At 38.7% G+C, this 26,590-nt stretch overlaps 1 protein-coding gene across 1 annotated transcript in view; it reads left to right on the top strand.

Annotated features, from left to right (window-relative positions):
• LOC106546085 (chondroitin sulfate proteoglycan 4) overlaps positions 1 to 26,590 on the top strand; it is a 46,087-nt gene that overhangs the window by 3,988 nt on the left and 15,509 nt on the right. Inside the window, exons 2-7 of the mRNA XM_087715496.1 lie at positions 5,318 to 5,481; positions 7,381 to 10,923; positions 11,714 to 12,184; positions 13,614 to 13,790; positions 21,663 to 21,861; positions 25,567 to 25,698. Coding sequence (XP_087571622.1) covers positions 5,318 to 5,481; positions 7,381 to 10,923; positions 11,714 to 12,184; positions 13,614 to 13,790; positions 21,663 to 21,861; positions 25,567 to 25,698 — 4,686 coding nt within the window. The remainder of the gene's footprint in view (positions 1 to 5,317; positions 5,482 to 7,380; positions 10,924 to 11,713; positions 12,185 to 13,613; positions 13,791 to 21,662; positions 21,862 to 25,566; positions 25,699 to 26,590) is intronic.

Genomic DNA, 26,590 nt, shown 5'->3' with positions numbered 1-26,590 from the left:
GCTATTTGAGCCATTGGGGCTATCATGCATGGAGCGTAAGGCGGCTGCGTGACGCTCTGCCAAGCAGCTGGAGCGTCACGGGCGGTAAGTATGGATGCGCATGCTGTGTGCGTGTTGCATGCGTTCACGTGGTGTACGCCAGGCCCCGTTGCAGCTGTATCAGGAACCCCGCCCCAAATCGGTGGGAGGGTCTAGGTGGGGTGGGCAGGGCCAGCCAGGTGTGGCATTTGGAGGGTCCCTGAACCAGCCATAACATTAGCTACAGTTCTCCAGACCCCCGGTGAACCCATAGCAGCCCACCACTGCCTTCAACTCCTAGAATTTCCCAGACAGCTTGCTGACTAGTGAATTATGGGAGTTTAAATCCACCTGTCTTAAAATTGCCAAGATTAAGAAACAGTGGGCTACGGAGTGAATGGCTAGGCCTACTTAAAAAGACCTCTGGTCGATGAGGCCTGTATCCATCCATTTTGTTTCTTATCAGGGTCAATCAGTTGCCTCTGGAGCACTTGCAAAAAAGGAAAGATCTCCCTCCAAATGGCACTTGAAGGTATATTACCTTTAAATGGGCAGTAGCATCGTCGCTTAATATTAATAGACCTTGAGAGATCTGCTCCCCATGAATTTCTCCTCTTCTTTAAAACCGTCCAACTTAGTGTCCATCACACATCTTTAAATGAATGCCACAGGGTACTTAGGTCTGAAGAATACATTTCTAAAATTCTCACAATTTGTTTCAGTGGACGATCTCCAGTTGTAGTAATTAGAAAGAGGACAAAAAAATTCACTCCACTTTTTCCAGTTCATGTATTGTATGTGTATAACAGGTAGTCCTCCAATTATGACCACAATAGAGTCCAGAATTTCTGTTGCTAAGCAAAGCAGTTAAGTGAATTGCGACCAATTTGATGATCTTTCTTGCCATGGTTGTTAAGCAAATCACTGCACTTGTTAATTGAATCACATGGTTGTTAAGTGAATCCAACTTTTCCCATTGACTTTGCTGTCAGAAGCCAGCTGGGAAAGTTGAAAATAATCCCAGAACACTGCAAAATTCATTCTGGTTGCCAGGCACCTGGATTTTGATCACTTCACTCTGAGGATGGTGCAATGGTTTTAAGTGTGAGGCCCAGTCATAAGTCACTTTTTTCATTGTCATTGTCACTTCATATGGTCGCTAAACAGATAGTTATACATTTCAGTCATGCTTCCCTTCCATCAATTTTTCCCATGCTCTATTCTGTTTTTCATAGAGAAGGTATTGAAGATCATTTTGGTTGCTCCTTGTTGCACTTTCCCATGCTCTATAATGATGTTCTCAACAGAAGTGTGCATAGTAACCCAGATGTGAAGACAACCATTTATTTGCAAGGACCTTGCAATGATGTTTTCAGTTTCATTCCCTACTGATCCCTAACGTAGAGAATGACTCATTTTCACAGTTGGCTCACATCAGTGGTGAAATTCAAATTTTTTATTACCGATTCTGTGGGTGTGGCTTGGTGGGTGTGGCAGAGAAAGGATACTGCAAAATCTCCATTCCCACCCTACTCTGGGGCCAGCCAGGAGTGGTATTTGCCGGTTCTCCAAACTACTCAAAATTTCTTCTACCGGTTCTCCAGAACCTGTCAGAACCTGCTGAATTTCACCCCTGGCTCACATTTAAGTTTTCTTCACCAAGCTATCTTCCATGAGCCCAAGGTTTTTCTCTGGTCTGTAATGAACAGCTCCATGTTATGCTGGTTGAATTAACATATCCACCAAGACAATACGTGGTTTCCAAAACAAGCTTTACAACTTGGTGTGTTTATGGACCTAACTGATTGTGGTTTATTCAGCCGGCCATAATTACACATATTGTAACTTTGGTGATCAAGAGCTGCAATTAACAGTTTTGGAAGAGCTAAAAGCTTCAGTGGTAGTAAAAGAAAATAAGCAAGCCATACAAATGGCTAGGGCTGGAATTGTCACTCTTCTCCCTAGTTTTTGGAAAACAATTGTGTTTTTTCTTGGCAAATTATCAGAGTTTAGTGGCCATGAAAAGGCATTTGGAAGCCACAACTGGTCTCAGATCTGTAAGCTGTCATTCTTTAGCTTGGTGAGACTCCAATCACTTTGCCTGATTCTTTTCCAAGCACTAGCAAGCATTTCAATTCTGCAAATCTTTATCTGTATTCTTTTTGCATTTTTAGCATTATTGACAGCTTTTGTAATAGAGCATTAGAGAGCTTCTATATTTAGCAGAAGCTAAAGAGGCTGTTTCAGAAAAGTTCACTTAGTACAAAAAGGTTAGCAATGTCTTCTGCGCCAGAGTAGATGCTTGGAATTTTGAGAAAATGGCATCATCAAATATGTGAAATTCAGAACCCATAAAACCATATGCTTAAAATCTTTACTTGTGCTGGAATGCAATTGGGCAATGGCAGTATAAAGATTGTGAAATGTTTGGCTTATGACCTCTATTTTACATGTATAGACAGATATACTTTACAAATCTCATAACAAGATCAATACTTTTTTTTTTCTTTGTTAGCATATTTATGTTCTCATTTCCAAGAATTTTCTCATTCCTAAATCTTGTTTTGGTACATTTTTCTTCCCTTTTCAAGGTAAAGCATCATCATAAATAAGTCTTCAGATCCATAATGTCATTGTCAATACTGTCTCTGCCACCGTACTCCGCAACATCTCGTTGAAACTTTTCTACAAGCTCAACAGAATCTGAAAGCTGATGCTCAGGTTCAAAAAAAATTTGAGAATTATTTTTTTTCAGAATGCAAGCGATAGGCAGCCTTCTAGGGTGGTGCGGGTGAGGATTAGATCTGTACAGATAGTCCTCAACTTACAACAGTTCATTTAGTGACCGTTCAAAGTTACTACGGCACTGAAAAAAGCGACATGATCATTTTTCATTCTTATGACCTTTGTAGCGGTTCCATGATCAAGTGATCAAAATTTAGAAACTTGGCAACTGGTTCATACTTATGATGGTTGCAGTGTCCGGCGGGGTCTGTGTGTGTCATGTGATCACCTTTTACAACCTTTTGACAAGCAAAATCAATGGGGAAGCCAGATTCACTTAACAACCGTGTTATTAACTTATCAGCTGCAGTGATTCACTTAACAACTGGCAAGAAAGGTCGTAAAATGGGGCAAACCCACTTGACAAATGTTTCACTTAACAACAGAAATCTTGGGCTCAGTTGTGGTCATAACTCAAAGAGTGCTTGTACTTTAAAAAAAAAATCTTTGTTGAACCATATGAATAGAAATGTTTTCATCAGGCTAAAAGAGCCTAAAGGGGAAAATGTATGATGACTTGTGGGTCGGAGAGGCTTAGGTGTTGTGTCCATTTTTAGTGCTGTATTCAAGTGACTCAGTTGTCAGCAGCTAGCTATCTTTGGTTTCCAACTCCCCCCCCCCCCCAGTCCTAAGCAGGGTTGAATTTGGATGGAGACTAAGGAGCTGGGAAGGGTAAACAGGCAAGTCAGAAGCACTTCAACATTACCAAGAAAACTACGTGAATATCTCCACAAAATCACAAGGATTTGAGCCTCATTTTGAGGCTTTGTCTTTATCCCTTAAGCTCTAAAGTGATCCCCACCCCCTCATTTAAAAATGCAGTGCAGTGCCCCACATTCAGCTGTTTTGGTGCAGCAATCTCACTGTATGTTGTGGATTTCCTGAACAAAAGACAGCCCTCATTACTTGAACAAAAATCCTTGATGATATATGTTCGTACAAAAAACCCTCTATTATATGTTTCATTTTTTACTTGTAAAAGCCAGACTGATATTTGTTATAAAGAAATAAAAGGAGAATAAGAGCGGCCTTCCCTTATCTCTCAGCATACCAAAGGATGGCCTCAAAAACATAATAGGGTCTCAGGGCTGGTATCATTGTAATCAGTGGTGGGATTCAAATAATTTAACAACCGGTTCTCTGCCTTATAGATCCAGCTGGGCAGACGTGGCTTGGTGGTCATGTGACTGGGTGGGCGTGGCCAACTCATACTCACATCAATGGGCATTTCGTCTTAGCTATTACAATGTAATAAGTGTTAACGGGAGAGGCAGCTTCTGTAAGCAGGGCAATAAAGATTAGGCTAGAAACACCAGAATGTTTCCTTCCTGCCTTTACAGGATTAGCCCTGTAAAGTGGAAAAAACCAAAATGAGATTTCTTCCAACAACCGGTTCTCTGAACTGCTTAGAAATGTAACAACCGGTTTTCCCAAATAGATTCGAACTGGCTGAATCCCACCACTGATTGTAACCTATTTAACCCAGTTAACCCGAGGTGGCACAGTGGTTAAATGCAGCACTGCAGGCTACTTCAGCTGACTGCAGTTCTGCAGTTTGGCTGTTCAAATCTCACCGGCTCAGGGTTGACTCAGCCTTCCATCCTTCCGAGGTGGGTAAAATGAGGACCCGGATTGTTGTTGGGGGCAATATGCTGACTCTGTAAACCGCTTAGAGAGGGCTGAAAGCCCTATGAAGCGATATATAAGTCTAACTGCTATTGCTATTGCTATAAGTTTGCCTTCTCATGAATAGGACTAAAACTTGGGATGTGGGCGCACACACGAGTTGTAAATTGGGCTGCTTGAAAACATTGTCATAAGTATGAAATGTGCAGGGGAAATATTTATTCGACTCCAACACCGCCTGATTCCTACTGACTCTGGGCAGCTCACAAAATGAAAACAATGTACAATCCAGATAAAAAAACAATAGAACAAGATGGCAAATACGGCCAACAGCAACATGCATAGTGGCTCCGACCACTCCAGCCTAAAACCTGGGAAAACAGCCAGGCCTTTCAGATTTCTGGAATGCTATCAGCCTGATCTCAGGAGGAACCTCATTCCAGAGGGCGGGCACTGTGACAGAGAAGCCGTGCTTATGGGGGCTATGTAGGGTTTTATAGATCATAATCAGCATTTTGAATCGCACCCAGTAGCAAAGTGGTAACCCAGCTTACAAAACAGAGGTCTTGCATAGGAATATTGAGGAATACTTGTCACTGCGTTCACTGCTCCATTCTGGATGAGTTGAAGCTTCTGAGTGGTCTTCAAAGGCAGGCCCATGCATACTATGTTGTAGTAGTTGAACCATGAGATGGTTATGGCATAAGTGTTGGTCTGAATGATTTTCTGATCTAAGACATGCTGTAACTGGTGCACCAGATGAAGCTATTTATTCATGGCCACAATTGCTTCCTACTCAAGACCAAGAATTGGGACCAAATACTTTATTTATGTAATGTTGATAAACTATTTGTATCATGAAGTTATAATAACTTACTTTGCCTTTTAGCATCATTTTATGGTGAAAGCTACATACAATTAAAGGTCGCTGAAACGCTGTCTGAAATATCACTGAAGTTACGTTTTCAGACAAGTAGACCTGATGGGTTGCTTTTTCTTGCTCCTGGAAAGGAGGATTATTTTTTGGTGGAATTGAATTCTGGAAAAATACAGGTAAGATTATAAAAGTTGCATTGGTAATTTATGCTAGATCTGATCCTTCTCCCACTCTCTTTTTAACAGCTAAATGCATTTATGGTTCATGCAAGCCTCATTTTGTTTATGCTATCCCCATAAACCAGGGGATGACAGTATTGCCTTGCTGCTATGTCCAGACGACCCTATATTTCTTTTCAGAAAACTAATAGGTCTTAAAAGAGCTCTGAGAACCTTAGTCCAATACTGCAACAATGATAATCAGAAAACCAAGATTATGTTTTTTTGCCAGAAAACTCACGAAGCTTCATTTATGGAGCATTAATGGCCATAGAATAGAACAAACGACTTTATGTATTTAAGACTAATCATGCATTCCAGTAAGATCTGCCAATGCTATCTTCAAATTTTTCAGATTTAAGGGAGGGTATTATGTACAAGCTGGGCTTCAGTGCTTTCAGACTAAACTGTTAACAATAGCAATAGCACTTGGACATTGCCCCTAACAATCAGTTTCATTTTACTGACTTTGGAAGGATGGAAGGCTCTGACTCATTTATGGAGCATTAATGTCCATAGAATAGAACAAATGACTTTATGTATTTAAGGTTGACTACCTTGAGCTGGTGAGATTCGAACTGCCGAACTGCTGGCCGCTGGCAATCAGCAGAAGTAGCATGCAGTACTGCATTCTAAACACTACACCACCTCGGCTTGTAGCCCAGCATTTCTGTTGGGCTCTGGTTGACTCCCCAGTTTCTTGTTTCACTTGGAGACGGTACAATCTAATTCATTAGAGCAGCTCTCCAGATATCTTGCCGTGTCTCAAATGCGTATGTAAGCCTGGAGACAGGTATGAAGTTGAGTCAAGAGTGTGTCTTGCTTCTTATAAACCTTTGGTTGAAGCTTAAATTCTGTCTTCAAGGACTAGCACTGTTAGTTCTTCAGGATAATTTTCCATCCACATGGATCAAGGCTGTTGAATCTCATTTTTTAAAATCTAAGCTACTCTCCCTCTTCAGGTCTTAAGATGGAATATGATCAAGCGAAACAAATCTGGAAGCAAAGGATAAAGAATAGGGAGCAGCAAGCAGATCTAGGAAAGTCTTCTTGTACCAGTACACTTCAAATATATTGGCAATGCTGCAACTTCCAGCTTTCTCTCTTGCCCAATGTCATGCTTTGCCCTCTGCAGTATTGTACGGTAATTATAAAAAAGTATCATTGCCTGAAAGGGTCTGTCTTGTAATTCCAGACAGATGGAAACTACAGAACATGTTCTTCTTCAGTGCTGCTTTTATGGAAACATTTGAATCAGATTCATCCTACCTTTGATTAGTTGATACCCTGGATTACCCAGACTTAGCCCATGCCCAGGTGCTGCTTATGAACGGCCTTTTTTTTTTTACAGTGCATGTAGTTAGGTTTTGTGCAGTGGCCAAAAGACCTATCAGGCCCCTATAAGTCAATTTTTCAGAGTGTTTTCTATTTAACTGTAATTCAATTAAATTTTAGATATCACTTTGTTGTAATTTTAGATGTTACCACATTACATATGATTATGGATCTGATTATTTTGTTTACTGCCTATTTGGTTTATTATTTGGGGTTTACTTTGATGTATCAACCTTACTATAATGGTTTCTATTATGTATGAATAAAAAAAGTGTGACTTATTCAACAAACCATGGTTTAAAACTGATTTGGTCCTAGCTTTTTTGAATTAACATTATACCACTTTTTTGAGTTTGGGTGAAATGGAAAATAATAGTTTATTCTGCATTCAGAATTATATTTTACATTTTCTCCATTCCTCAATAATTTGATTGAAGAAATGTGTATGCAATTATTTTGAATAGTTTTGAACATATTCTCATTGTTTTCTTTAGATGATTCAAACTCAGTCCTCTTTTACAGGTGAGAATCAACTTTCGCACAAATGAACAGATCCTTCGTTCCCAATTGCACTCACAACTTGATGATTTAGAGTGGCATCTTCTTGAAATTCGTCACAAAAGAGAAAATATTACTCTAGTGATTGATAAAAATTATCAGACTAGTGCAATAGTTCCAGATTTCCTAGTATTTGAACTAAACATTGAATATGGTCTCTATATTGGTGGGAGAGGTACCCTTGATACCCACTATCTTAACAGTACACCAGTTAATTTCCGAGGATGTATTAATGATGTGATATTTAACAACCATGATCTCTTAACCTCCCTGAAATCATCTGCAAGAAATAAAAACATTCACGAAGTATCACTGAGCTGTAGCAATGAATTTTTTGCAGAGGAAGAAGAACCCGTAAGTTTTTTTAGTTCCAAATCTTATGTTTCATTTCCTCTCTGGAATGTCCAAGCAGGAGGCATCTTGCAGTATTCAGTGCAAACTACAGCTCAGAGGGGATTGCTGATCTACAGTTCTGGTCCCATAGGGGACTTTATTGCAATGGAAATTGAAAATGGTCTCATTAAAGCTCACATTAGAATGGGTAAAAATAGACTTGAACTTTCTTCTCTTAGCCCTGTCAATGATAACCAGTGGCATGTTATCAGACTAAAATTTTCCATAAAATATGTTGAACTCACTCTAGAAAAGAAAACTGTGAAAACTCCATTGCCTTCTCATAGTAGGCTTCCTGTTCTTAAAGGGGTCTTGCATGTCGGTGGAATAAATGATGCACTCCGTGCAGAAGTGCTAAAATATGGGTTAGCTTCGGTTTCTGGAAGATATGGAGAAGGTGGATCTTTCAGAGGCTGCTTGAAAGATTTGATAATTGGTTCTCAAAAATATTCCTTGAAAAATGTTCTAGTGACTAAGGATATTTCAGTAGGATGCACAACGCCCAATTTTGCACCAAAAAAGCAGGCTGTGGGAATAGCCCCTTCCATTTCTGTTGCTGGTACTGTCGCTCCTAAACTGCTTAGGAAAGAAAGTCATGAGCATTTTTTGTTTGTCGATGACTTGATTGTGCCAGAAGGTGGGCAAGCATTTCTTGGATCAAAGCATATTAAAGTCAATGTGGACTTCAAAACGCTGGGGATTCGTCAGTCGCAAATTCTTTTTAGAATTATACATCCCCCTTCTTATGGACAGTTGAGGTTGAATGTTGTGTCAATGCCAGAAGACTTCACATTTAGTATGCTAGATTTGTGGCAAGGAAAAGTTTTATACATTCACGATGGTTCTGAAGAAAGCTATGATTATTTCACTTTTTCTGTTTCTACAAGCAGTAAAAGGAAGATGCCTCTGTATCTCCAAGGAAATGATGAATATGTGTTTACTATTACAGTAAAACCAATAAATGATGCTCCAGAACTCATGTTTCCAAATGGAAACTTATTTCTTCTCTTAGAACATTCCAAGAAATGCCTGAGCGTAGATTCAGTAAATATTGTGGACAACGACACAAGTGCTGCAGATCTTAGTATTACAGTCCTGGGAAATTCAATTGCTGATGCAGGTTTTCTAGAAAATTCCAAGACTCCTGGAGAAATAATTACTACCTTTTCCTATGAGGATTTACAACATGGTAATGTTTTTTTTGTCCATTCTGGAGTTCAGAATTCCAGGATTGTTCTGCGAGCAAGTGATGGGGAGAAAGTTAGCAACACAGCTGTGTTGCGTGTCATGGCTGTACCCCTGGATTATAAATTAGTCAACAACACAGGAGTTGATGTAGTACAAGGCACCCCAGTGTTAATAACACTCAGCCATTTGGCCACAGAAATAAATGCTTTTCAACAAGAGCTGGACATAAGATATGAAATCACAGAAGAACCCTTTTGTGGAGAAATTCAGAGGAGACATACTGGTCGAGAATGGAAAAAAACAAATTCTTTTTCTCAACGATCCATTGAACGTGGTCGTGTGAGGTATCGTTCTACTTTCAAAGCAATTCAGCAAGATAATGTCTACGAACATTTTAAGTTTAAAATTATCATTGGTAGCAATATAAGCCAAGAGTTTTTGTTTGCTGTTAGAGTAAAATGGCTGACTTATAATTTTCTGAAATATGCACCATTAGTCATTGATAAATTAGATAGAGAGTGTCTTAATTCTAATAACCTTCTTGTGGTCATACCACAGATGGACCTGTCAGAAAATGAAATCCTTTACAAGCTGCAATCCTTACCCGAGAAAGGAATAATTCTGCTTGATAATGTCCCACTGCAAATAAATTCCAGCTTCAGCCAACAGAATATTTCTGATTGTAAAGTAGAGTATCAATTATACAGGAAGTCCCATGAAGAAAGTCTGGACACATTTCAATTCTTCATTAGTACCCAGTATGTGGTATCAAATATCTATGATTTCAAAATTAAGATCAAAACAAACCCACAAAACATTATTTTGATAAACAATGGTCTTACTGTTACTGAAGGTGAAGGATCACTGATAACAAAATCAGAATTGTTTGTGCAGACCTCCATTAATACGACTTTTGAGTATAAGGTTACAAAAAGTCCTCAACATGGGAAATTAATGCTTATTAATTTTTCTGATTCCCCAGAAAGTAACAACAACCTTAGCAGTTTCACTAATCAGGATATCTATGGAGAACGTCTTATGTATATACATGATGACTCAGAGACCCAATGCGATGAAATTCATATCACTGCAACTGCTATAAAATTTGGAGAAGAGGATTTAGAAACAGAGTTCCCATTATCAGTAGGGATCAAATTTAATATTTCTATCCACCTGAAAAATGATGAAAAACCAGTACGAGTAGTAGATAAGGTCTTCCACGTTGTTAAGAATGGAAGGAAACTCTTGACTTTGGATGATCTCTGCTATCATGATCCTGATACAGATTTTGATGATAACCAGTTGTTATACACCAGGCGTGGCATTCCTAATGGAGACTTGGTTCTTGTCAATGAAACATCATATAGACTGTATCAGTTCAAGCAAGAGGACCTTATACACAAGCAAGTCCTCTTTGTTCATCGAGGTGCAACTTACGGTCGTTTTGTGCTATTTGTAACTGATGGAAAACATTATACATCATCTTTGCTAGAAGTAAGTGCTTCTGAACCATATGTATTTCTAGCAAACAATACAGGATTATTGATCCAAAAAGGAAAAGAAGCAGTGATTACCACCACTAACTTGAGCGCTACCACAAATCAAGATATCAGAAGTGATCATGAAATTAGATTTGAGATATTTTCCTCCCCAAAGTACGGACAAATTGTGGTTAATAATTTAGCAGTGAGTACTTTTACTCAGCATGATCTCAAAATGGGACATTTGACTTATAGACATGATGATAGCAATAATTTGATTGACACATTGAACTTCACTGTTTATGCTAAAAGCCTCCACTTGGATGCTGATATGAATATTCATATATATTTGGAAAGTCATCAGCGTCCACCAGTGGTCCTACATAACCACAGACTTTTGGTTGAAGAAGGAAAACGGGTTCAAATCAATAATGGAAAATTGCTGGTAAGATGAAGTTATCTAGTAATTTATAGCAAATGTTTTAAATATTTTTTTGTATTGTGTTTCCTTGATTTCCGTAAAAGATTTCAGTAAATTTCTTCCTTTGAGCTTTCCAACTCTGAACACTGGAAGAGCACCTGTGTATTTTGTTTTCCTTAACTTTCTTAATGAATGTTTTACTTTACAGAAATTATATTATATTGCTTAATGTACTGTTTATTATTTGCTTTATTGCTGATTTTATTGAAAGCTATTTTTGAGATTCTTCAATCTAAGGAGCAGTGTATATAAATATATTTATATGTTTGATTAATAATATTCAAGTCATTAAGATGTGTCTGTTTATGATCAAACAATCAGGCAGAAAACAATAATTTAATCAAGCGACTTCCAAAGCAGCAAACTCCATACTCTCTTGCACTGATCACATTACCTAGTTGGATAATGAAATATTTGTAAGCAAACTCAGAAAGCACCAAGAACTATTTTAAACTTTAAAAAAAAACATTTAATAGTAAAGGTTTTGAGCATGTCCCATCTCAAAATGACAAACCATGCTGCCAATTTTTGGTAGTGGTGTCACAGAACACAAGGTGGGACATTCAAAAAAGACACATAGATAGACAGACAGACAGATTGAAAGAGTTTGTAGGCCATCTATACCTGTAGGGACATAGCTAAACCATCAGAATGTTCAATGCTGTTGTTATTAAAGATTAAATATAAAAAGCTGTATTTAGAAAAAGCACTAATCATTATGTTGTTAATGACTTGGTCTTATATTTTTTTAAAGGCTGTGCATGAAAACAGCTTGCCATCAGAGATAGAATTCAAAGTAAGATCACCTCCAGTCTATGGCTATCTTTGGATGTTTATATCAAAAGAAAACTACCTTGGAGCAGAAGAAAATCCAGTTTTGTCTTTTACTCAACAAGACATCAATGATGGCATTATCCAGTACATACAGACCATCTCCAACCAACTCCAAGACCACTTTTCCTTGGATGTGACTAATGGTATCCAGACAGTCAGTGGAATAGAAGTGACTGTGGACGTCATTCCAAAGCTGATCCCACTAGAAGTACACAACTTCACAGTTGCTGAAGGGGGTTCAAAAGTCCTTGAAGAAGATATTCTAAAAATTTCTAATAGTCACTTTGCAGAGGTTAATTGTGACTTCAGTCTAGTTGAGCCACCAATATATGGCCGAATTGCAAACTCTCATTTTTTGGAAATGACATTGACTAAATTTAACAGAAAACAGGTAAAGTTATTCAAAATACATTTCTGGCTTTAATTTTATAATTAGATTTTGAAATATATCAAAGAACAATTAAAACTTCTTGAACTTTTCTATTTTTGGACTTTAGACTTTAAGAACCTTCCTATTTTTAGAAAACTGTACAGTCCCCACTATTGTATATAACGGCGGCTAACCTTTTTGACACAGAGTGCCGAAACAGGAGCGTGCGTGTGCACCAGATCACCAAAACCCGGAATAAAGCAGCTGGTCTGGTGAGCATGCACGTGCAGCCAGCCACTTTCTTCCAGGTTCCGTTGTGTGCATGTTCGCTGGCCAACTGGTCTTCGGGCATGCGCATGATGGAACCCGGAAGAGAGTGTCTAGCCCCGCATGTATGCACGCCATTGCTAGCTGCACTTCCGGGTTCTGTCATGTGCATGTGAGCTGACTAGCTGGCCGGCATGCATGCACATGACGGAACCCAGAAGAGAGTGGCTGGCTGCATGTTCATGCACGACAGACCAGACAGCGCGCATGCCCATAGAGAGAGCTCTGCGTGCTACCTCTGGTTCACCATCATGAGTATATAATATAGCAAGTAATGTGTAAATAATGTGCTTAGATTAAGTAACCCTAGATTTAGATTTAGATTTTAGATTTTATTAACATTTGTAGGCCGCCCTTTTCCCTGAGGGGACTCAGGGCGGCTCACATAAAATCAGGGAGGGGGAATACAAACAATGACATAGACACATATAATAAAAGTAATAAGCAACATACATTCATCATTCGGGAGGGGCGGCTATCCTTGTCCCCAGGCCTGACGGGCTAGCCAGTTCTTAAGGGCTGTGCGGAAGGCCTGGACAGTGGAGAGGGTACGAATCTCCACGGGGAGCTCGTTCCAAAGGGTCGGGGCTACTACTGAGAAGGCCCTCCTCCTTGTAGTTGCCAGCCGGCACTGGCTGGCCGATGGAATACGGAGGAGGCCTAATCTATGAGATCTAATTGGTCGCAGGGAGGTAATTGGCAGAAGGCGGTCTCTCAAGTATCCAGATCCACTACCATGCAGGGCTTTATGGGTGACTAATAGCACCTTGAAGCGCACCCGGAGATCGACAGGTAGCCAGCGCAGCTCGCGGAGGATAGATGTTATGTGGGTGAACCGAGGTGCACCCACAATCGCTCGCGCGGCCGCGTTCTGTACTAGCTGAAGTCGCCGGATGCTCTTCAAGGGCAGCCCCATGTAGAGCACATTGCAGTATTCCAGCCTAGAGGTCACAAGGGCCCGAGTGACTGTTGTGAGAGCCTCCCGATTCAGGTAGGGTCGCAACTGGCGCACCAGGCGAACCTGGGCGAATGCCCCCCTAGTTCACCAACTGGAGTGATTACGTGATTATGGTTTAATTTTTCATGTGGATGCATTTTACATTTTTTGTCTTTCCTGTTTTAGGTAGAACAAGGTTTGATCTTCTATGTTCATGATGACAGTGAACAGCTGCTTGATAATTTTACAATTGTTGCAAACTGCACACAATTATGGAAGCAAAGCTTGCCCCAGATCATATTTGTGACTATTACAGCAGTAAATGATGAAGCTCCCTTCATAAAGAGAAACTTGGCACTCCGGGTATGTCCAAGATCTAAATGTTTAACTGGTTATATACATGAGGGTCTTCTGTTTGTAACAGGTGAAACTTGCCTTTGGTTTATCTGTCCTATATAAATAGCCATTGATTATCTAGAACAACAGTTCTCAAACAGTTTGATCTCAGGACTTCTTTACATTCTTAAAAATGATTGAGAGGTTCCAAAGTCATGGAAGAAGATATTCTAAAAATACTAGGAGTTAGTTGCAACTATAGTTGAGCCACCGTAATATGGTTGAATTGCAAACTGTTATTTTCTTGAAGTGGCATTGACTAAATTTAACAGAGAACAAGTGAAGTTACTTTAAATTCATAGAATTTTGCTTTATATCTATCAATATTAATTATATTGGAAATGGAGACTTGAGAAATTTTAAAATATTTGAATTTGTAGACTTCTGGAAAGGTATTCAGGGAGTCTAAAGAATCCACATTTTGAGAACTGCTGTTCTAGGGTGTATTTTTCCCCATTCAGTTATGCCCAAATCTCAGAGGCCACCTGGAGAAGTCCCTGCAGTTTTCTTGGCAAGTTTTTTCAGAAGTGGTTTTGCCATTGCCTCCTTCCTAGGGTGGAGAGAATGTGACTGGCCAAAGGTCACCCAGATGGACTTGTGTCTAAGATAGACTAGACAGTACCTTGTTTTCTAGCCTGATGCCGCTACACCAAATTGGCTCTCTCAAGAGGTTATACCAATGTTTAAAACATCTGGACAGTTTTCACTTTTATTACTGTTGAATTTAAAAGAAATCCAGGGGACGGCAAAAAAGGCAAGGCAGACCGTAATGCATTTTCATTGTGTCTTTGATTTATTTTTAATGATCACATCCCAACTCTGTGTTGTTATTGCTAGAATATAGTTGATCTTGTTTAAAATAAATTAATAACAGGATTAAATGATGAGAAATTATTAATATGAATAAGCATGTTGCAAAATGGCAGAATTATCTCTCCATTTCTACACTGGAATGTTTCAAAGTTGATTTTTCACGTAATATGTACCTGGAAACATTGCATCCCTTGATTATATTCAAGAATTGCCTCTTGATTGGTAGTTCAATCAATTAATTCATAGAATCATAGGGCTGAAAAAGACCTTGGAGGTCGTCTTGTCCAGCCTCCTGCCTAAGGCAGGAGTTCTTATTGCATCCTGAACAAATGATTGTCCAATCTTTTCTTGAAGATCTCCAGCATTGGAATGTTCATTACCTGTCTTAAAAAAAACACCAGGTGCATACAATTTTGAGCAGGGGTGGGTTCCTGCTGGCATTACTACCGGTTCGGGGCTCAAAAACTTTTTGAGTGTGCACACTGGCTTCATTCATGCACATGCCAGATGCACATTTGTACCCAAAAATGCACCTAAAAAGGTCTGCACATGTGCACATTAAAAAAGAAAAAAAAATTTTTTTCAATGAAGATTGTTCTGCGCGTGTGCAGAACAGAAAATCAAGATGGCGGCCCCGAGGATAGAAACGGTCCAGGCGCGTGTCTGGCTGAGTTATTACCTACTTGGCTGAACTAGTTGGAACCAGTAGGAACCTACCTCTGATTTTGAGCTTATTTGGAACTTTCCAACATTTGCAAATAACTGCAATCAAATAGCCTCCTTGAATGAGTACTGATTGAGAAGGTACAAATGGGATGGGAGCAGATTTCCAAATTGCTATGTTGTCTCCACATTACCTATACATAAACCTCAGTAAGTAAAATTGTACACCAATTATTAAGGTACACCCCTCCCCTTTTTAAATTTAAATTTAAAAAGTCCTTAGGATTACTTTCTTCATTCTTTTTTCCACTGCTCTCTCTTGTCATAGGAGTAATCCATTGTGTATAGATTTCCTCTGGAATTCTTTCCAAATTGTACCGACTGCTTTCTGATAGCTTGAATTATCTATGCCTCAGCCAAACCCCACTATCCTTGTCCAGACTAATTATTAATCTATTAGTTGGGACTAATAGAGGACAATATTAACAATTAAGTTCATTTTCATGGGTTACAGGATTAACTAGTCCATTTGCGTGTGAAACAAATTATTATTGTTTTTTTAAAAAAATATCTATTTACCTGATGGATAGATATTTTGAAGTCACTTAAAAAATATCCTTAGGCATTAAATTGTTAAGCAGATAACTATGCAATGTCGTTTAGTCACAGATATACTAACATTAGTTATCTCTTATTTTCTTAGTAAAGACCCACCTTTACCCCAAATTTTAAAAATGAGCAAAAGTAGTTGTATTTTTGGATGGCATGATTTTGAGCGCAAGTACTGCAGTGTAACCAGAAGGGGGAGATCCGTTTTCAATTTTATGGAAGTTTTCCCATTTATCAAAAACATAATTAAGCACTGTTTCATTTTAGTAATGAAGATCAGAATGCAATCCCTAGAAACATGCATAAAAGGGAAAAAATATCTCAGCTGTGGATTTGCTAATATTAACATTTCAAAATGAAAGTATGAAATGGAAAAGCTAAATAAGAAGTGTATACCTCTGGGCCAAATATTCTCAAATCTTATCAAGAAAAACCCTGTAATAATAGAGAACATGCGAGACAAAATTAGGATAAATGAAAATAAAATGTGTTCTTAAACAGATAATACATTATAAAGGTAGGATAGCATACAATGTGAATGTTTTCAGTATTTCAGTGATGCTAAATCATTTTTTTCTTTTCCAAGCTGCTTCCTGAGATCTTCTGTTGGCAAAGTAAGCTCTGTTTTTATTTTGGAAGGATTCGGTATATAAAGTTTTCTTGTACGGACTAATATTTTTTTTCCACTTTTATTTGATTCTCAAATTTCTGAAGATGGTATTATTATTTTTACCCCAATCCAATTTTAATCTCGTTAATGCACTGAAGGAACAGACACAGGTGGTCAGTTGAGTCCAAAATTTATGTTGCTAAGTAAGATAGTTGTTATGTGAATTTTACCTCATATTATGACCTTTCTTGGCATATCTGTTAAGTAAAACACTGCAGTCGTTAAGTTAGTATACAGGTTGGCTTCCCCTTCAACTTTGCTTGTCAGACAGTCGTAAAATGTGAGCATGTGATCCTGGAACACTGCAACTGTTATAAATATGAGATGAAATGCTAAACACCTGAATTTTGATCACATGACCTTTGAGATGATGCAACTTTTGTAAGTGTGAGAAACAGTCATAAGTCACTCTTTTCAGTGATGTTGTAACTTCAAATGGTTGCTAAATGAATGGTGTAAGTGGAGGACTACCTGTATGTGATATTGCAGTAATTCATAAATGAGCACAGCTGTATAGCTTGTGCTTATTTTGAAAGATTCAGCCAATACTCTAAGCTCTAAGCTTAACTGAAGTTCAGTGCTGGAGGAATATCCTTTACCTCACCATCATTTTCAGAAAGTTTATGGCCTGGGCTGGGATGGAGTTAGTCATTGCAATTGGGATTTTGTCATCTCAGATCTTGATTTCAGAGGGACCAAAGCGTAACTTATTTCTTCTGGAAGCAGCCTTCCATGAGGATGAGATGGGGAAAATGCAGCATTCTCACATTATGAGAATTGTTGAATGTTGTGGGGTGGAGTGCACAGATATAATTATTTTTGTTTATAATTTAACTTTGTTTAGAACATGTATATGTCATTTTTCCCCATGACTCTTAGAAAAACTTAAATTGGATTTTAAATGGATTTCCATCTCTTTGTGTTGCAGCCTGCTTTCAGTTTTTGGGTACAGTACTGTCTAATGCTGAGTAAGATGCTCTTAAGGGATCAAATGTAGCCACTGAAAAATCCTTAGGAAAGTCAACATCCTATATAACATGTGACTTAAAGAAAAAATATTCAATAAGAAAATAATATTTATGAAGCGTCATTTTCCATACATGCAACATGAAACATTTTTGCAGTTTCAAATTTGACAATTTAATGGCAAGGAAATGATAAAAACCTAACACATGAGTCATCTTTCTAAACAACAGTCATATGTAGAATCCATAGTGTTGACCTATTGCTCTCGCTAGGTTACCCCTCCCTTCACATCTGTCTGTGTAACCACAGAGCAAGCAAACTGTGATATGCAGCCTACAGGACCTTGATTCAATACTTTCAGTGGTTCTTATGATCATGGTAATTGGCAATAAGTTATTTTTCTGCAGTGTGCTTCATTCATTCCATACTACAATGTATGTTCTCATTCAGAAAAAATGCAAACAGAGCCTCTAAAAAGGAAAAAAAAAACGCTTTCTGCTTCAGTTAGTAATCTCATTCTGACCCGTCTGCATCATAGACAACCATTTTAAAAGCATTTTTGGTTAAAACGTGTTAAATGATTTATGATAGAGCCAACAAACCACTAAGATAGACTTAGAGTACTTCCTTCCCTCCTATGTTTTCTATTAATAATCAGATTATACTGCAATAGCATTTTGTTGATTAATTGTACATACATGCATGGATAGATACCTATCACATTATCACCTTTTTGGGGCATACAATATGGTGTGAGGGAAGCGAGAAAAAGTCAAAGAAATTAAAGCCAGGAAATAAGAAAAGGAAACATAGTTAAATCTAATTTACACCAAAGCCTTTCACTATAATGCTCCATATCTTTCTATGCTTGCAAATCACCCTCTTTCCACCATATTAATATATTGCCTTTTGTTATTTAAAATTCTGGCAGTTTCATTTTAGAGGAACTATTCCTAGGAATTCCTGTTCCTAGGAATAACCATCAAGTCCATCTATCTTTCTAACTACGTGTCTTTCAGGCTTCCCCTTGACATACTTACTGATTTTGATTTTGATTTTATTTCTATACTTGACCATCTCAGCAAACAACTCTGGCTCACAATTCAAAATGTGGTGAATTTTGGATGCAAAGCCCATGTGTTTGTTTTGCATCCAGTCCTTGTTCTCATTTGTATTCAGTCTACATTCATTCAACACTCACTCATTCATGACCTTACCTTTTCATGTTTTACCACATGCACTTCTTAAGTACCCTGTTTGCAATGCAATATTCTTTTATGTTGTTCCTGATATACTAATCTCTCACTGTCAAAGTAGACAGAAGTATACTCTTTACATAACTTTTTTTCTTCTTTTACAAATCTTTATCTCTCATCCAAGGCCACATACAACTCATCGGTTCCACCACAAATCCGCGAAGCACTTCTGCGCGGAGACATAAGCGCGAAGACTAAATCGCGCCGTTCTAAGCGCTAAGGAAAAGCGCGACCCTACCGTGATGTCATAATCGCGGAGGGCAAAATCGCGCATTCCCAAGCACTCACTACCCTAAACCTAACCCTAAACCTAACCCTAAACCTAAACCTAACCCTAAACCTAACCCTAACGCTAAACCTAAACCTAACCCTAAACCTAACCCTAAACCTAACCCTAAAACAAACCCCTAAACCTAATCCTAACGCTTACCTTAAATGAAGTTGGCTTTCTGCCGCGGTGCCGTTTTAAAGCGCCCTTATGTTGCCGCGCTGTTGTCGTGGCGGTGATGACGCGCAGTGATGACGTTGCGGCTTTAGCGCCGCGATTTTATCGCCGCGATTTTGACCAGCGCGGTTTTGTCGTGCCACGCAACTCATCATATGTACTCATACCGTATATATGTTTCCTCACCTAACCTACAGTATAGTTGCAAAAATTTCACTTTTATTACAATTTAACTCATTATTTGTATGAACAGGCTCCCCCCACCTCTTTTGATCACAATTGTGCCCAACACTTTTTCAGGTGTATTTACAAACTAATCCTCAGTAGCTTCTGTATTAATTCTTACCATCTTTCTGTTCATAGAGTGAAACAGTAATACATTTCTTCCAATTGTCTAGTAGAGCCATCAGATACACATTGAACAAGTCATTTGCCAATGCCCATCTCATGACCAAGGGGGTGATGTGACAGTCATTGCAAGAACTAGATTTAAATCCCATTTTTTGACGCCATGGTAGCTTTGAGCCATTATTAAACGACAGTCGTAAGTCGAGGACTACCAGTGCATATTTTCTTTTCCTCATTTACAGCTTCATTATGTCACCGAGCATTTTTTTTTTTACTTTATTCCATATAACTTCCACAACTTCATATCTAATTATTTTGTTGGGAAATAATCCCCCCCCCCCATACATTCCATAGTTGCAGTAATTTTTTCATTCTTGTTTTTTGCACATTATTTTTGTTTCCCTTCCACATCTTTCTATTCTCCCAAGATCCTTTTAATTTATTTTTTTTGACACTGGGAAAAAATCTGTCCAACATTCAGAATTGTTCATCAACATTTCTTTTACTAATTTTCTTAGTCATTTATCAAAAGCAATCAAATCAAACATGCTTTTAGGTATATTTCCTTACCTTATATGTGTGAATAGATTTAAATATATACCCATACTTTGTATGTATGAGCAGATTTATGTGTAAACTAAGCTCCTCAGGAATCCAAATGAGCTACGCTGACGATATGAGACTTAGATTTATGCATAAAATAATATGGGAAAGAAAAAGAGCTTTTAGCAGTCATCTAAATCTAAATTTGTTCCAGCTGACAAACCAGTGTTTGGCGAATAGAAGAGTATCAGGAAATATAGAAATTTAGATAACTTAATGCATGCTTATTCAGATCTTATCCAATTGAATTGCCTATGAATTTGTAAATAAATGGTATAAGCATGGAATATAAACATAGGAAGGAAATCTTGCTGAATTGTTCTGGAATTCTGATACAGAGGTATTCTGTTACAGCAAAAACATTAAAGAGACTGGAAAAGTTACCTGTCTGTCTGTCTGTCTCTCTCTCTCTCTCTCTCTCTCTGTGTGTGTGTGTGTGTGTGTGTGTGTGTGTGTGTGTATCTGAAAGTTGCAATAGGATGTCCAAGATATTATGACTTTTGGGCACTCTTCCAAATTCTTTTAGCCTGGCGTCTGTCTCTCTTTTGAGCTAGGTCAGCAAAAGGCAGCTAAGTGTTGACATCAGTTTAGCCCAGTTATTTCTCCATTTGTTTTAATCATAGATCCATCTGCACTTCAAAGTGCAAGGAAGTACTGATAGTATTGAAACAGGTACTGAGAGAACAAAGCTATTTCAGTGATCTCAGATACCTTCATTAATATGTCTATGCTCACAGGCTATGCAATTCCATGCCGTGTTTCTTTAGATATGAATTAATGCAGGATGTGGTTTGATATTTAGTTGAAGTCTTTTGAAATGAGTTTTAAATGCAACAGCGGGATGGGTAGGTTTCAGTCTTGTCAGATTTTTTTTAAAAAAAAATACCACTGATGTACTAATCATAGTCAGATGCAAACTTAACATCAAAGAACAAGGTGCCTCCGAGACCAGAGATTTATCCTGTGTGCTAGAACTGAACTGCGTTCATGAGATTTTCACACAAGGGCCCAGTCATTGTTTGCTCGTTTTATTTTAATAATCTAATTTAGTGGGATACTATTGTGGTTATTATAGTAATAAACTCTTGTTGATTAGCTACAGGGCAGATAACTTGTTTCCTCTAAGTTCTGAACATAGTTCCCAATACCTAGAGTCAGCAAGTTGCTTTTATAGTCCAAAACATCCAGCAGACTCCATGCTGTGAATCCTAACCTATAGGAAATCCTTAAGAAATATATCAGAAAAGAATCCCTTTCTTTTCCTTCCCTTCCCTTCCCAACTTTCTTCTTTAACTTGAAATTTGTACTGTTTTTAATTCCTTTGAAAAACCTCTACAATAAGTTATTTAAAAAGATGTATCAACAAAGCTCAGCTGCTTTTTCAACCAGCTTTGTGTACAAAACTATATATTTAACAACAAAGCCAGAATCTGAGTAACAATTCTTTTTTCTTCTTTTTCTTTAAGGTGTGGGTAGGATCAGTCACTGAAATAACAAAGAATGAACTCTTGGCAGAAGATAAGGATTCTTCTCCAGCAGAATTATTGTATTCTGTTTCTCCTCCCAATAATGGTCACTTGGCACTCAAGTCTTCTCCAAACAAGAATATCCTTAATTTTACCCAAGCTCATATTGAAGAAGGACAAGTGGTGTTCGTCCATAAAGGTATTTTGCACTGTTGATGGAATTTCATGCTAGAGTTAATTATGTTTTTACTTCTGTTAAAAATAGCCTACTGTATTTTTGGAGTATAAGACGCACCGGAGTATAAGACGCACCAAGGTTTTGAAGAGGCAATTTTTTTAAAAAAAGTAGGCAGGTAGATAGAGGAATAGACAGGGAGAGAAAGAGAGAGAAATACAGTAGGTAGGTAGGGAGAGAGAGAGTAGTTAGGTAGATAGGTAGATAGATAGATAGATAAAGGGATAGAGAGAAAGAAATACAGTAGAAAGGTAGGGAGAGACAGAGAGAGCGAGTAAGTAGGTTGGTAGGTAGAGGGATAGAGAGAGAGAAATAGAGAGAGAAATACAATAAATAGGCAGGGAGAGAGACTAGGTAGGTAGGTAGGTAGGTAGATAAAGGGAGAGAGAGAGGGAAATACAGTAGGTAGATAGGGAGAGAGTGTAGGTAGATAGGTAGAGGGATAGAGATAGAGAAATAGAGAGAGAAATACAGTAGATAGGGAGAGAGTAGTTAGGTAGGTAGATAGGTAGATAAAGGGATAGAGAGAGAAATACATAGGGAGAGAGTGTAGGTAGATAGGTAGAAGGGTAGAGAGAAAGAGAGAGAGAAATACAGTAGATAGGAAGAGAGGGTAGGTAGGTAGGTAGGTAGGTAGGTAGGTAGATAAAGGGATAGAGAGAGAGAGAAATAGAGAGAGAAATACAGTAGGTAGGTAGGCAGAGAGAGAGAGTGTATAGCTAGCTAGGTAGGTAGAGGGATAAAGAGAGAGAAAAAGAGACAGAGAGAAATACAGTAGATAGGTAGGTGTTTCTGCTGGCACAGCACTTGATCAATGTAATTCTCATCAATCAGTTAAAGAACTTTCCAAAAGGAAAAAAGTTTTTGCACTCTGCAAACCTCCTGAAAACGGCCTATTTTCATGAAAACGGGCCCATTTTTCCCCCCCAAAAAAGGCATGAATAGCCTTTGGGGGGGCTTGCAGAATGCTCCTGGGGGGCAAAAACGAGCAAATAATGGGGTCGTTTTTTGTCAAAAAAATCGCATAGATAGCCTTATGAAGGCTTGCTGGGGGCTGGGGGGGGGCACAAAACGGCCCTGGCTTTTTGCTCATTTCTGCCCTCCCCAGCCCCCACGAGCTCTCTGAAAGCCTCCATAAGGCAATGCACAGCCATTTTGGTTAAGGGGTGGGGCTTTGGGAGGCAAAAAAATGCTGTATTCGATGTATAAGACGGACCCAGATTTTCAGCCTCTTTTTTGAAGAAAAAAGGTGTGTCTTATACTCCGAAAAATACGGTAGCTAAGAGTCAAACCCAATAGGAGAACCACATATTTTATACTTCTGGGATCTTTAATAAATCAGTTCTATAGAGATAGAATTGAATGGCATTTGTGGTAATTCCATGATTTAGCATATAACATATTAGCTGCAAGGAGAATCCTTTTATGTTCAGAAAGCAAACTTCAGAACACTAAGGCTTTATGAAAGCAGAGTTTAGATTTGTATTGGACTTAGAGGGGGAGCAGAAACATAAAAGCAAATAAATTAAGTTTCCATTGTACACCAATGCTCTTATACCCATGACTGGTTTTATTGTGTGCCTGGATGGGATAGGAAGCAAGCTATTTTAACAGAAATTCATATTCATTAATCCAGAAAATATTAAATGACTTAATATAGTCTGATTTTTTTCCTACATATGTTCCTACCACACACTCAATGAAACAAATAGATAAAAGTCCATATCAGAAACTCAGGAACAAGACAGACAAACACCAAGATAAATATGCATAAGCATTTTTCTTTCTACTAAAATGCAAATGAAATGAAGTATTTGTATTTGTATTTGTATTTTGTATTTATTAGGATTTATAGGCCGCCCTTTTCCCTGAGGGGACTCAGGGCGGCTTACAATCATTAGGGAGGGGGTCAAAAATAAACAATATGTGAACAAAGTAAAATAATAAAAACACAACTTGCATTCAACATTCAACACTCGGGTGGGGCAAATTAGAAGCTTATCCCCAGGCCTGTTGGGATAGCCAGGTCTTGAGGGCTGTGCGGAAGGCCTGGACGGTGGTGAGGGTGCGTATCTCGACGGGGAGGTCGTTCCACAGGGTCGGAGCTGCAACAGAAAAGGCTCTCCTCCGTGTAGTCGCCAGTCGACATTGACTGGCGGATGGGATTCGGAGGAGGCCCAGTCTGTGCGATCTTATCGGTCGGAGGGAGGTAATCGGCAGAAGGCGGTCTCTCAAGTGATACTTATATAAGTAAGAGCTATGGCTATATAGAATATATTTTCCCCTGCACAATATTTGCATATGCACATACTCATAGGCATGCAAGGATAGATAGCAATTTCAGGGGAATAATTATGATGAATAAAAAGTGCAAGCAAGTGAACCACAGTTGGCAAACTGCGGCTATGCAAATCAAGCCACACTTTCCAACTAGGTTTTTTGACATTGTCTATTACTTTTTCATGGAATCTACCATACTTTTCGGAGTATAAGATGCACCGGAATATAAGACGCACCAAGATTTTGAAGAGGCAAATTTTAAAAAAAGGTTTTGCACTCTGCAGACCTCCCAAAAGTGGGCTTATTTTTTTTTTCAAAAAAAGGGCATGAATTGCCTTTAGGAGGCTTGTAGAATGCTCGGGGGGGGGGGGGGGACGAGCAAAAAATGGCCCATTTTTCACAAAAACGGGCCTGGTTTTTGTCAAAAAAAGGGCATGCATAGCCAGCCTGTTTTTTGCTCATTTCTGCCCTCCCCAGCCCCCAGGAGCACTCTGAAAGCCTCCTAAAGGCTATGCACGGCCATTTTGGTGAAGAGGACAGGGTTTTGGGAAGCAAAAGTGCTGCATTCAGTGTATAAGAAGTACCCACATTTTCATACTCCTTTTGGAGGGAAAAAGGTGTGTCTTATACTCCTAAAAATAGGGTATCTGGCTCCTGAAACATTGTCTGAATGCAAGAAACAAATGCAGTCAAATTCAATTACTGAACCACAATCAATTCTATTACTAATCCCAACAAGCAGCCAGTTGTAGGTTTGGCCAAAGCATAAAGGTAAAAGTAAATGTTCCCCTCGCACATATGTGCTAGTTGTTCCCGACTGTAGGGGGCGGTACTCATCTTCGTTTCAAAGCCGAAGAGCCAGCGCTGTCCAAAGACATCTCTGTGGTCATGTGGCCGGCATGACTAAATGACGAAGGTGCATGAACACTGTTACCTTCCCATCAAAGGTGGTTCTTATTTTTCTATTTGCATTTTTACATGCTTTTGAACTGCTAGGTTGGCAAAAGCTGGGACAAGTAATGGGAGCTCACTCCATTAAGCGGCACTAGGGATTCGAACTGCTGAACTGACAACCTTTCTGATAGACAAACTCAGCATCTTAGCCATTGAGCCTCTGCGTCAAAGCATACAGATACCATAATGTATTGATTGAAAATATTCCTGTTCAATAGGAACAATGTTTATTTCGATCTACTTTCAGAAATAATTCATCGACCCAAAGTTGGCTATCAGTACAAAAAGACTGCATTGAAGAACTAATTCTTCTGGTTTAAATAATCATTCTTTATTTAAATTTAATTAATGTATTTATTTTGTTGCATGCTGATTGCTACATGTTTTTTATTATTATTGCTGTTGTTTTATGACTATATCCCTGCTTTCCTTTAGGATCAATGTCTGGAGGTTTCAGTTTTCAAGTTACAGATGGTATAAACTTTGCACCGCGTCAGATATTTAGCATCACAGCTCGAAATTTGGTTATTCGTCTTGAAAATAATAATGGGTTAGAAATTTTTCCAGGTAAGGCTTTGTATTCTTAATTGATTTGGAATAAACTAAGATAAACAATAAGATGATTGGTCAATATTTAACTTATTCTTTTTGAAAAAGAAAACAATACCGGGAATTCAGAAATGCAATTATGTCCAACTTGATCCTAAATCAGGATTAGGCAGTGTGTATATACTGCTCCAAAATCACCGCACATGGGGACTGCAGCCAAGAAATTAAAAGACGCTTGCTCCTTGGCAAATCTAGACAGCATACTAAAAACCAGAAACTTCACCCTACCAACGAAAGTGCATACAGTCAAGGCTATGGTTTTCCCAGTTGCAATGTATGGCTGTGAAAATTGGACTATAAGAAAGGCTGAGCGCCAAATAATTGAGGCTTTGAACTCTGGTGCTGGAGAAGACTCCTGTGAGTCCCTTGGACTGCAAGGTGATCAAATCGGTCAATCCTGGAGGAGATCAACCGTGACTGCTCTTTAGAAGGCCAGATCCTGAAGATGAAACTCAAATACTTTGGCCACCTAATGAGAAGGAAGGACTCACTGGAAAAGAGCCGAATGCTGGGAAAGATTGAGGGCAAAAGAAGAAGGGGACGATAGAGAATGAGATGGCTGGATGGAATCACTGAAGCAGTCAGTGTGAGCTTAAATGGACTCCAGAGGATGGTAGAGGACAGGAAGGCCTGTAGGAACGTTGTCCATAGGGTTGCGATGGGTCGTACACAACTTTGCAGCTAACAACAACAACAACAATGTACTGCTTACTTTTTAAAATTATGTGAACCTATTTTATGTGATTTCTGGATTAAAACCGCCAGGAAACTATTATTTCAGCAATACAGATGTGCTACCAGTAGAAAAACATGTTTAGCAACTTCAGTGGCAAATTGTGTTTTGTGATTC

The sequence above is a fragment of the Thamnophis sirtalis genome, unplaced genomic scaffold (genome assembly GCF_051295495.1).
Source record: "Thamnophis sirtalis isolate CommonGarterSnake01/CBP01778 unplaced genomic scaffold, rThaSir2_p1.2 scaffold_5, whole genome shotgun sequence".
Classification (NCBI taxonomy): domain Eukaryota; kingdom Metazoa; phylum Chordata; class Lepidosauria; order Squamata; family Natricidae; genus Thamnophis; species Thamnophis sirtalis.
Note: the sequence above shows the minus strand (reverse complement) of the source record. Positions and strands in the feature narration are given on the sequence as shown.